The sequence below is a fragment of the Sturnira hondurensis genome, unplaced genomic scaffold, assembly GCF_014824575.4.
Source record: "Sturnira hondurensis isolate 20B ecotype Veracruz unplaced genomic scaffold, ASM1482457v3 Scaffold0022677, whole genome shotgun sequence".
NCBI classification, from domain to species: Eukaryota; Metazoa; Chordata; class Mammalia; order Chiroptera; family Phyllostomidae; genus Sturnira; species Sturnira hondurensis.
Genome location: NW_028095308.1, coordinates 22,914 through 35,026, shown reverse-complemented (window position 1 = coordinate 35,026; position 12,113 = coordinate 22,914). Strand labels below are relative to the sequence as shown.

The window sequence follows — 12,113 nt, the reverse complement described above, 5'->3', positions numbered from 1 at the left end:
GTCCAGTCCCATCTTCACACTGGAATGTTCTGATGACACCCCAGCCTGGTCACAGCCCTACAGGCCGAGGCTCGGGTGGAAAGTGCTGGTGAGCATCAGGAGGCTGCACACGTGGCCGTCAAGTGCACTTCTGCCCACGGGGGTTTGGCAGGGACTGCTTGGGTCTGGGACGAGGACCTCAGTCACACTGCCCTGTCTCCATCACAGAGATGGTCAAGTCTGTGTCACAGGACAAATAAGACCATGATGCTGCTTTTCCTCCTTCAGGACCCATCAGAGAAGGTGAGAGAAGCAGAAAGGCCTGGACCGGGCTGTGGTCGGTGACGAGATGCTGTTGTTATTAACCAAATACAGCGGTGATTCTGAAACACAGACTTGCCCATTCATGCCTTGTGAGCACGCTCCTGGTGGTGATGGGTGTTTCTGAACTACTGACTGTCGTTCCCGTGCAGTGCGATGCAGTTCATGTGTAATGTGCATGTAAAGTTGGTAAACCTTTCAAGCCAGAAAACAAAGTCATGGGATTTCTTTCGTCTCACAAAATCAGTGCCCACTTTTGACTGTGAACTTAAAAAACAGCCTCCCAGGAGGACTCACTGCTCACAGTGTTTGGGGAATGAGGGTCTTCTGAAGGTGAGATAAGAACAGACAAAGATTTGCACAGCGTTGCACACCAGGGGTGAGCAGGGGGGATTTCGCGCACAGTCGCCCTGTCCCTAGAGAGAAGGGGCGCTTTCTCCTCAATTCTGCTGGGGACCCTCAGGGAAGGAGACCTCTAACACCCAGGGAGGAAGGAACCCATGTCCTTCACAGAAGGGGACATGCCTGCCTTGGGGCTGGTCACTGCTCTGGACTTGATGCTGGCCTAAGGGTTTACATTAGAGACACTATGTCATTCCTGATCAAGAACAGCAGAGGGAGGTGAGGAAAGCTTCACCCTGAGGTCTCTGAGGACATCCCTGATGTGCCCTGGAATGATGGGGAGGCCACAAGAGGGAACACGCGGCCTGGCCCCCAGGCACTTTTTGGTGCACAGAAAATGGAAGTCAGAGGCTGTGTCTGAGAGGTTCTGGTCACACCACACATACAATGGGAGTCTGGGCCTGGGCACTAGAGGGCGCTCAGGTGTTGTTCCTGAGGGAACTGGGGTGATCTGAGCTGGGACCAGCCAGCCAGGGGAGGCTGAGAGATGTGACTTCCCCAAAGAACAGGTCTCAACAAAGCCCCACCCCTGTAGATACCCCTGGTGTCCCCAGGCAAGGGCAGGTGGTTTGGGCTCAGGGAGGAATCAAATAGCTGAGAAGGTGGGGTGGAGGGGCATTTGCATAAATGGGTCCTCTTCTCTCAGAGTACAAAGGGAAGAGGGAGGTTTTGACAAAACCTGCTTGAGCTGTGGGGCCACAGAAGGCAGGACTCAAGGATGGTCTCCATCATGGCCTGGTCCCCTCTCCTGCTCACACTCCTGTCTCACTGCACAGGTGACTGCATGTGGGGACAGGGGATGGCCCCTGGGGAAACTCATGCTGTACTTTCTTCTTTGTCTCTAGACCCGTTATTACCATCTGCATGTGTCTTTGTGTTGCAGGATCCTGGGCCCAGGCTGTGGTGACTCAGCTGCCCTCAGTGTCTGGGAACCCAGGACAGAGTGCCGCCATTTCCTGCACTGGAAGCAGCTCCAACATTGGCGGTAATTATGTGTACTGGTACCAACAGCTCCCAGGAAAAGCCCCCAAAGTCCTCATCTATGATAATAGCAATCGATACTCAGGGGTCTCTGACCGATTCTCTGGCTCCAAGTCTAGCAGCTCAGCCACCCTGACCATCACTGGGCTGCAGGCTGAGGACGAGGCCGATTATTACTGCCAGACCTATGATGATGATCTCAGTGGTCCCACAGTACTGCAGGCCTGTGGGGAAGTGAGACAAGAACCCCTGTGTCCTCTGTGAGCGGGGTGAACACTGCAGTCACTGCTGCTCAGGCTCAGCCTGTGCCCTGTGACTTCTGCTCCTTCTCTCCTGCTGTCCTGGGCCCAGGTTCCCCCAGGGACACTGTCCAGGATTGGAGGTTGTTATCTTCTCTCTGTCCTCAGAGTCACTCTGGAAAAGCAGCCCTTTCCTAGACTAAGTGTCCTAAATGAAGCTGAAAGTCTATTTTATCACAAGGTGGAAACAGTTTACTTCCTGACTGGTTTCTATTCAGTTTTTATTGTGATGTTCAAGTAAATAAAACATTGTGTTGGGCCCCTGAACCAACTTGGGACATGAGCCCTGTGTGTGCTGTGCATGAAGGATGAGTCAACCTGTTTACATCTAGTATTATAATGTCCTTCAGTGTAATCACTGCTGACTGCTGTATTGTCTTCTGATTCTCACTGTAAAATATGTCCATGTAGAAGTACAAAATTATTATGGATTGGTAATGTCCAGAGGTAACAGATGAAGGAGGTGGCCCATGTGTTCAAAGGGAGTGAAAGGGGACCAACATCCAGTTGTGAAATGAATGGTTCTGGGGACGTCATGGACAGCACAGGAGGAGGGCAGAGATGCTGTGAATGTACCTGTGTGAACGCAGCTGAATGTGCAGACTTCAAACATTAGCAACACAAGAAGTGATAATATTTGTATCCATATGTAGTGACAAATGTCAACTAGACTCACTCTCCTGGAAATTTTTTGCAATATATATCCATATAGGACAATAATGTTGTACCCTTAAAACTAATGTAATATGGTATGTCAATTATACCTCAATAACAATATAAAATAAATGGTAAAAATAAATTCAAATCTTCTTTCCACAGAAAAACATGTATGTGAATGTTCACAGCTGCTTTGTTAACAGTCTCCCCAACATGACAGCAACCAACAAGCCGTGAGTGGGCGTGTTGTTACAGCTGTGTGTCGACTCACCCAAGCTGGGAGCAGTAGTGACGTTCTCCAACAAGTGGCCTCTTTTTAAAAGGCAATGTGATTCAGATTATGATTCTAACGATACCACATTTAGGAAGAGGCAAAACTCTAGGGAGAGTGTGAACATCTGTTGTAAACTTGACTACGCGAAAAAAAAGCAGGAACAACAAAATTAGTCTATATGACAATGTAATGGCACCTAAATGGCACTACGACCTGTCAAATGCATTGAAAACTGAGAAGCACAATGACAGACCTTAACGTGTGCACATGACGTGCAGTTCAGGAGGTTGAGGGCCCCGTGGGGGGGATGCAGAAGTGACAGGAGCCCATCAGTTGACACTGTGAAGGCAAGAGCCACTGCCCTGGGATGGGGAGGAAAGTCACTGACTAAAGTACCTGTGACAGTGAGGTTGCCTGTCACACCACCAGCAAAGGAACCTGCACATGAAACTGTTCTCCAGGTGACAAAGTGGATTCCCAGGGGATAGAGATAGCAGTACAGGTGCACTGTCATTACATAATCACATGAGTGGGTGGGCACAGGTGGGAGCCAGACTGCTGATTCAGGAATGGAAATCAATATTTATCACCAGAGGGAGGAGGCATGATGCTCCCAGCAGTGACCAGTCAGAGTGGCAGATACAAGGAACATGAATTCAGGTTTGGCTCATGGGCACGCCCGAGTGCATATGGAAATATTTACAAAGGTGCATGTTCTGCACTAGTTTACTCTAAATATTTTACTGTATTGTCCACTGACTGGAATTGCATATGCTGGTGCCCAGTGTGATGAGCCTGCCTTTTCCCAGATATTGGCTTCTAGAACATTCTAAAAAAATAGTGATGGTTTCTGTGGAGAAATGACATTAGAGAGGAGAGAGAGGAAGGGGTTGGAAGAGAGACAGAGAGAAAGAGGAGAGAGACACTGAGAGAGAGACACACACACAGATGTGGATGCTGTTATTCCACTTGTTGACGCATTCATTGGTTGCTTCTTATATGTGCCCTGAACAAAGGTCGAACCCACAACCTTGCCTCATCCAGACATGTTCTAACCAACTGAGCTACCCGTCCAGGGTCTGATTTATGTTCTAACTGCAAATTTGTACCTTTGAACTTTCTCACTCATTTCTGTAACTCCGTCCCTCAGCCTCTGGCAACCACTGATCTGTTCTCTGTATCTTTTGTTTATCGGGATTTTTTTCATGATGACACATGTAAGTGAGATAATGGTATGTGTCTTGCTGTTTGGCTTATTTATGTGGCATAATGTCCCCAAGTTTTTTTCATGTTGTGTCAAATGCCAAGATTCCATTTCTTGCAAAGGCTCGCTTATACATTGATTTAACATTATATATTATGGATGACATGATCTTTAGCCATTCACCCATCAACCAATACTGAGGTTATTGGCACATGTTGGCTATTGTATAAAGCTGTCGTGAAGCTAGGGTTGCACACGTCTTTTAGAGATGTTTTAGTTTTTCTCAGATAAACACGCACTAGTGGAATTCAGGATCATACAGTCGTTCTACTTTTAGGAATGAAGCCCAAGGAATGATGTGCAACCTGCTGAGCTGCAGAGACCAGCAGGGCTCTTAGGGCTTCAGGCCCTGGTGAGGAGTGTGCGCTGGGACCAGCAGGTGGCGCTGTGGGACCATCCTGTGGTCCCTACACAGCTGCTCAGTTAGGACCCTTTATTCAAAGGAGCCTGGGCTGGGGGAGGGGCGGGAACTCACTGACTGTTACACTGCAGATGGGTCCTCTCTGGCCTGGCAGATCCTCTGAGCAAGGACCTTCATGTTCTCTCAGCAGGTGCTTCCTCCTCAGGCTTTTTCTTTCTTTAATGATATTTTTCCATTACCATTTAGTTCCCCCCAAAGACCCCTCTCCCCACAATCACCCTGCCCTTGTTCATGTCCATGAGTCCTTTTTTCCTTTTTGCTCAGTCCCTTCACCCTCTGACCCTCCCCCCTTAGCTGTCACCTTGGTCTCTCTATTTCCCTTGTGAGTTCAGTTTGTCTGTCTCTATTTCCCTTGTGAGTTCAGTTTGTTGCTTGGATTCCACATGTGAGTGAAATCATATGGTATTTGTGTTTCTTTGACTGGCTTATTTCACACAACATAATATTCTCCAGGTCCATTCCATTTTATTTCAAAGGGCAAAATTTTCTTCTTTTTAATTGCCAAGTAGTATTCCATTGTATAAATGTCCCTTAGTTGTTTTATCCACTTATCTACTAATAGACACTTAGGCTGCTTCCCTGTCTTAGTGAATGTGAGTAATGGGGCAATGAACACAGGGGTGTTTATGTTCTTGAGATTAAGGTTAAACGTTCATGCAGATATATTCTGTAAGGCCACTGTACCATAGATGCACCTGATCTTGTCTTATTCCTGTGACTTTTCAAGGGGTGAAGCCAACCTCCATTCCCCTCTGTCTGGGGTGTGAGCTGAGCTCCAGCACCAGGGCTCAGGGAGGAGCTGGGCAGCCCCTGGGTGAACACACATTTGCATGGACAGCCCCTCCCCTGGCAGAGGGTGGGGAGAAAAGGAGGCCTGGGCAGCCCAGCCCCACTGTGGGCTCAGGGGCTGGGCTGTGTGCACCATGGCCTGGACTCCTCTCCTCCTCGTGTTCCTCTCTCACTGCACAGGTAGGGACAGGCCTTGTGGAGTCCGCTAACTAAGCTTTGTCCTCTCTTGTTCAAAGTAACCTTATGCTGGCCCATGCCCCATCCCTGCTGTGTCTGTGTTTCTGCAGGTTCCCTCTCCCAGCCTGTGCTGACTCAGCCACCCTCCCTCTCTGCATCTCCTGGAACCACAGCCAGACTCACCTGCACCCTCAGCAGTGGCTTCAGTGTTGGCAGCTATAACATATACTGGTACCAGCAGAAGCCAGGGAGCCCTCCCCGGTATCTGCTGAGGTTCTACTCAGACTCAAGCAAGCACCAGGGCTCTGGGGTCCCCAGCCGCTTCTCTGGATCCAAAGACACCTCGGCCAATGCAGGGCTCCTGACCATCTCTGGGCTGCAGCCTGAGGACGAGGCCGACTATTACTGTGCTACATGGCATGGTAATGCTCCTCACAGTGACTCACAGAGATGGGGAACTGGGACAAAAACCTCAGACTAACAGAGTTTTGGTTCACAGCAAATGAACATTTAAAAATAACTCCTCTATTTCTAAACTTTACTTGAAAGTATCTCCCGGTTTACAGTGGGTCTAGTCTCAATGTTTTAGTCCAGGTTTCTGAGTCTCAGGAAAACAGAACCAATGCAGAATAGATTATTCATTATGTCACTGAAATGTTACCTGTTTCCCAAGTGTAGTATAACCAGAGCATTTGACACTGCTGTTTTTCTCTTGAAATAAGGAGAGAGCTCTTTTTTTTTTCTATAGAGCCTGGGGACCATCGCAGTGGGGTACTGTCCACCACAGCAGGGACCCTGCTGTCCTGGAGGGCAAAGCAGTGACCTTCCCCTTCCTGCCAGGCTCCTGTGGGCAAGGCTGGCTGAAAACCATTGTGTAGCACTGACGAGGCGCTAGGAAGTGAGATCCTTGGTGCAGACTCAGGCCCAGGAGGAAATCCATGCACAGAGCTGGCCTGGAACCTCTTCTGAGTCCCTATGCCTTCAGCTAAATCAAGTGAACACGGTTATCAAAGGGGCCATTAGTGACCTGTAGCCCAGAGATGGCTATTTGGGTCGCAATAGGGTGAGGACGCTCCGCTATTGCTGGGGAAATCCTGAGACTGCTCCAGGCATGTGGGTGAAGTGGGTCCATGGATAAGATGCCCTCACAGCTGCCACCACTCAGGACCATGGGGACACCTGTGAGTGGGGTTTCCTGAGCCCACAGGCACTGACTGTGCCCCACTGCCCTCTCCTACCCCACTGGAGTGTGTCAACATCAGGGGTGGGGGCTGGGCTGTGGGGCAGCAGGAGCGCCTGCTCCCCTGCTGTTCCTGTATCACACCCCCTGTGGGGCTCTCGATGAGCCCAGATCTGATGTGACCTTCTCCTGAACATATGTCAGCAAACACATTGAGCCTTGCCATGGTAATGGTCCCAAAATCTCAGGTCAGATCACCTGGGATTTGGTACCTGGGACAAAGGTCCCTGACAGTCATCCTTTCACCAGGTCCTACTTGGTGCTCACAGCCTCTTTGACCCCCTGTGATGACCACCCTGATGAGGAGGCTGATCAGCACTGTCACAGGACTTACCCCCTGGCCACAAAAAGCTCCCATGACACACGGACGTGAAGTAAACACCTGCCCTCCCCTCTCTAGTCACCCATCACTGTCCTGTCCCCGACTGTCACCAACACTCGTTTGGGCTTTGGCTTCTGTTATCACTTGTGCTGTCAACCCAGAGACCTCATGGTCTCACCCTTGTCTATCTTTGTGGGCTCAAGATAAATGTCTCATTTTCTATGTGGTTTCCTAATGTGAACAGAATCGCTGTGTACCTGATTTTAGAGTTCCTGGTGACATGACATCTGCCACCTGGCTTTCCTGGGGCCCTCTGCTCCCAGGCAGGAACCCAGACACCTCGGAGGATCAGGAGACACTGTGTTGTCTGTCATGCCACACCGGAGAAAGGATCCGCATGATATTTAGATTCAGATTTGAGCAGCTTCTACCTTTTATGTTTCTAATACGTCACCTTCATCAAAATCACTGGACTAAATTTTCTACAATATGCAGTTTATTTTCAATCTACAGGATTACTAATATTGGAGGTAAAATTACAAGTGAGTGACAATGGGCCCTGTTTTTAAACTGTGATGTCTAATAAAATGAGAAATGAGTTCTGTTTACTTTCTTGTTTGCCATGACAGCTTTCTAAGTTCTTTATTCCTGTAGTTTCAAAGCTCAAAAACACAAATCCGGACTCAGGAGGACTTTTTTGTTAACTTCAGTAAATAATTTAAGTGGGAAACAATAGTGAACACACAGCTTGAAAGAAAACAGAGGAGGAAGAAACTTTCCCAACATTCTCTGGGAGAACATCTTCTCCTGGTTACTCCAAGTGGACAAAAATCCTCACCTATGATTCCAGCCATTCAGGGGTGAGCTGAGCTTGAACTTCATCACTCAGCCATGAGACTGAAGGAAATGGCACAAGGCAGAGCTAGTCTGCACCCACTCCCGCACACCTGATGGTGGATGTGGGAACTACTGAGGGCACAGCCTTGAACCCCCCTGCATTAACATCACTGAATTAGGGGTGCAGGGCAGGGTTGAAGGATGAGAGTTAGCACTGCAGGTGTCCTGTCCCCTCCCTGGTGTCCAGTGAGGCCAAAGAGTCCAGTGAGGAGTCAGTGCCCACCCACACTGAGCACAGAAGCTCCCCTCAGCCCTGTGCATCTCTCCCTGAGGTCAGCAGGGACCAGCAGTGGGTTTGTCTCTCACTCCACTTGAAGGGAACCAACAGGTGACAATCACTGCCTCACTGTCCCCAGGAAGGTGTCAGAGCACAGAGCAGTGGAATCAGGGTTCCACCTCTGCTGGGGCCAGTGGGAGCTGGACATCCACCCCCTGACCTTCTGTGCTGCAGCTCAGTAGGAGGGAGGCCTGATGAAGGACAGAGGAAATGAGACTCAGGGGCTCCCCCTGTGACCTCCCACAGTCCAGCATCCAGTGTAAACCCCACTTGATTTTTCAAGAACCAGGAAATAAATACTTGATGAGAAGAGAGACATGACACAAACACTAAGATGACTTCGATAGAAACACAGTGACAGATATTAGTCTGGCAATGACCCTAAAATCCACGTGAAGGGCAACAGTGAACATTTTTGGTACAAATGGAAAAAGAAAAAAACTCAGAATATAAACAGAAGCCATGAAAACGAAGCAGATGGGAATTATAGAACTGAAAAACACAAAATGTAAAATTAAAAAAGAAAACTGCAAGAAACCAGCAATAGGTCAATTTGTTTCATCTATTTATTTGTTTATTTATTTACTCATTTAAGATGGGCAGCATCCTTCTGAAGTTTCCATCACCCTGAATGTTCCGTAGAGGGCGTCACCAGAGGGCGCTGTGGGTCTTCTCAGAGGTGCATGCCTGAAAGCAACTCAAGTGGTTCTAATGGAAAGGGCCCTGTGCCCACATTCATGGCCTCAGTTAGACCTGACAGACAGCAGGTGCTTCCCCTCAAGGGACAGACTGAAAGCTCATACAACCACTGCGTTCTGCTCACAGGAAAGCTAAGAACTGTCCTGAGGACCCAGAATTGGATGGTGTTGTGTAATCATATTTGCATAATGCCCCACCAAACATACCCTTCACCCAGGGAGCTGAGGAGGAAATAAAGGGACACTTTCCACCCAATTTGGAAAGTGTTCACCATGGCCTGGACTCTTCGCCTCCTGTCCCCCCTCCTGACCTTCTGCCCAGGTCTGTGGACACTTCAGAGACCAGCCTTTAGAGGGATCCCTCTTCGCTCTTCATTCTTAACATGTGTCCTTTTTCATTTCAGGGTTCAGGTCTCAGGCTGTGGTGACTCAGGAGCCCTCACTGACTGTGTCCCCAGGAGGGACAGTCACTCTCACCTGTGGCTCCTGCACTGGCGCTGTCACCAGCAGTAACTATCCATACAGGACCCAGCAGAAGTCTGGCCAATTCCCAGTGACTCTGATTTATGATACTGGCAATAAACACTCCTGGACCCCTGCCCAATTCTCAGGCTCCATCGTCGGGGGCAAAGCTGCCCTGACCCTGTTGGGGTCCCAGGCTAAGGACAAGGCCACGTATTACTGTGCTCTGTGGTACAGCAACCATCACCACAGTGACACATGCAGGGGGGTAGTGAGACACAAACCCAGGGCTCAGTGCACCCTACGCTTTTCCCATCCCCCATCCTATGCTCAGAGAGGCTGGTCTAGAGAGTATGGGCTCAGAAGGTTTGCTCTTCATGGCCCCAGGATATGGAATGGGATCAACATTTCTAAGCTGTGACATGATTTAACCCACCATTTCATGAAGACAAAGTCCTCTTTAAAACAGGAGTGAATGTCATCAACAATTTCACAGGTAACAGGCAGGACAGCAAAAGAAAGGTCATTCCAATGTGGACACATGTGCACAGAGACAGTCAGGTGTAACAATGGGTTGGCCAGCATTTAACAACCAAGACACACTCCATAATCTGGTGTAAAGAGGCAGAGGAGGCAGAGACACTGGGAAATGGAGCCAGAGCTGCTGTCCCAGAGGAGTGTCCTTGCTTGTCTTCCTTCCCCAGCCTCTGTGGTGCTTGAGGGCAGGAATGCCTAAACTCTGTTCTGGATCAGAGCAGCTGCCTGTTCCAGACAACTGACTGCAAAGGTAACAGGAGAGCAGACGGGCTGACTACAGGGTTCACAATTCAAGACGTTCTTTAGAACTGGCCCCACCATGTTTATTTAAAGAATAACTTCACTTATTTTCACTGTAGAAATTTCTTTGTTGGCTCATTATCACTAATTTAAATACTTCTGTTCCATGAATGGCATTAATTCCTCCCATATCTCATGAAAAGCACTGCCTTCACCTCATAACTCAACACAGGATGGCTTTGTGCATGAATGAATGTATGCTGTGAGCTCTTTCAGAACTGCTCCTGCCTTTCACGAAGGCCTAGAGTCATCCCCCAGTAGGTCTAAGCTGACACTGTTTCTGGATGTGCAGTAGGGTGAAGGGTGAATGGTTGCTTGTGTGTCCCGTAAGGACAGTGTTAGGAATGGGGGGTGGGGGCTCAGACCAGCATTTAATGTGACAGGGTCCAGAAGTAAGTTTCAGTTTAGCCACCAGGGTCCACGTGTGCTCGTTCACAGGCTACAGATGGGAGATGGGAGGGAGGAGATGAGACCCATTGTCAACCGGCCCCAAATACTTTGAATGAGATGCAAAAGATTTTGTCTTAGTTATTGTAGAGAGGGTATGTATAAGAGATTTATCATCAGGGAGGGGCCCTACCACATGTGAGATATAAATGGTAATTACGCAAAGAATACAATAAAGTGGGGATGAGTAATATCCCACAGCAGATGGGGTACCTGCACAGTCCTGGAGAGTGCAGATGGGAACCCGCCTGTAGCCACTGGGAGTGGTGCAGGAAAATGTGGGGACTGGGGACATACTGCGTGCAGAGCATAGAGAACGACAGCTTCATTGGAATCTGAGAGGCATGTGTATCTCAGCAGTCGGGAATGAGCCATAGGCAGGGTCTTCATTGTGGAGTGAGGGACTGTACTGTAACTATACACTGTGCATCAGAATCACAGTATCAGGGATTCCCAGCATAGACATGAGGGTACAGTCATGAATTATCTCCTTGGGACCATTAAGTAGAGAAAGCTTATCTCCCTGGCAGGGGCACCACCTCTGCCCCTATTGCTTCATCCTACTTGGCCGCAGAAGGATGACTGGCTAGCCAATGACAGGTAAGATTCCTCAAAGGAGGGAAGACCTAAGACAGGAATGGTCAAGAAGGGGTCCTCATGGAAGGACTTGGGGAGCTATAAAAGAAGTAGGATGATGGACCCTTTCTCCTTGGCTTTGACATAGCCTGAGTCCTCATTCTGTCTGCAGAAGTCTCCTAATCTCTTGGCTGCCTTAATTTCCCTGCCAGACTTAAGCCTGAAGCAATGCCAGAGGTTGGTGTGGCCGTGTGCTAGAAAGGGAGGGTTCCCTGGGGACATCAGGCATAAGAAAGGATGGATAAAGTCCCATGAAACCTACTTTACTAATACCCTCAATTTAAATGATAAGGGTCCAGTGAGTTTCCCCAAAGTATTATGGCCCTGTAGCTGTCTGACCCTGACTCAAAATAATCTCTCATAGTTCTTTGAATGTTATCTATTGTTTGATCATTACTGCCTGACAATGATTGAGGAGCTTTACATAGATGCCCAGTATTTCTGCGCAAATAAACCCAATAAAACCATTGAGGAATAGCCTCCTGGTCCTTCTTTTCTGAGAGATTGGCCACCTTTTCTCCCCAAGCAGATCATTTCTTGGTAGACTTATTCTTATCCACAGTGGAGGGGAGGGCTTTGCAGGCAAAGCTCCCCCACACAAGGTCATAGGTAGAGCTTGGTCAAAATTATATGCATAAAAATATTGTCTGCTTTAAAACAGTAAGGACATTGAAAGAATGTATATTTGGGGGGCCTTGAAGGAATACAGATTAATTACTAACAAGGAAGTAAT

General features: G+C 48.6%; 1 gene segment (V, D, J or C); it reads left to right on the top strand.

The window, feature by feature from the left end:
- Positions 1-1,369: 1,369 nt before the first annotated feature.
- LOC118979941 (immunoglobulin lambda variable 1-40-like) lies at positions 1,370-1,947 on the top strand. The segment is given in 2 exon segments: positions 1,370-1,478; positions 1,586-1,947. Coding segments are annotated over 2 exon segments (420 nt in total).
- Positions 1,948-12,113: the final 10,166 nt, after the last annotated feature.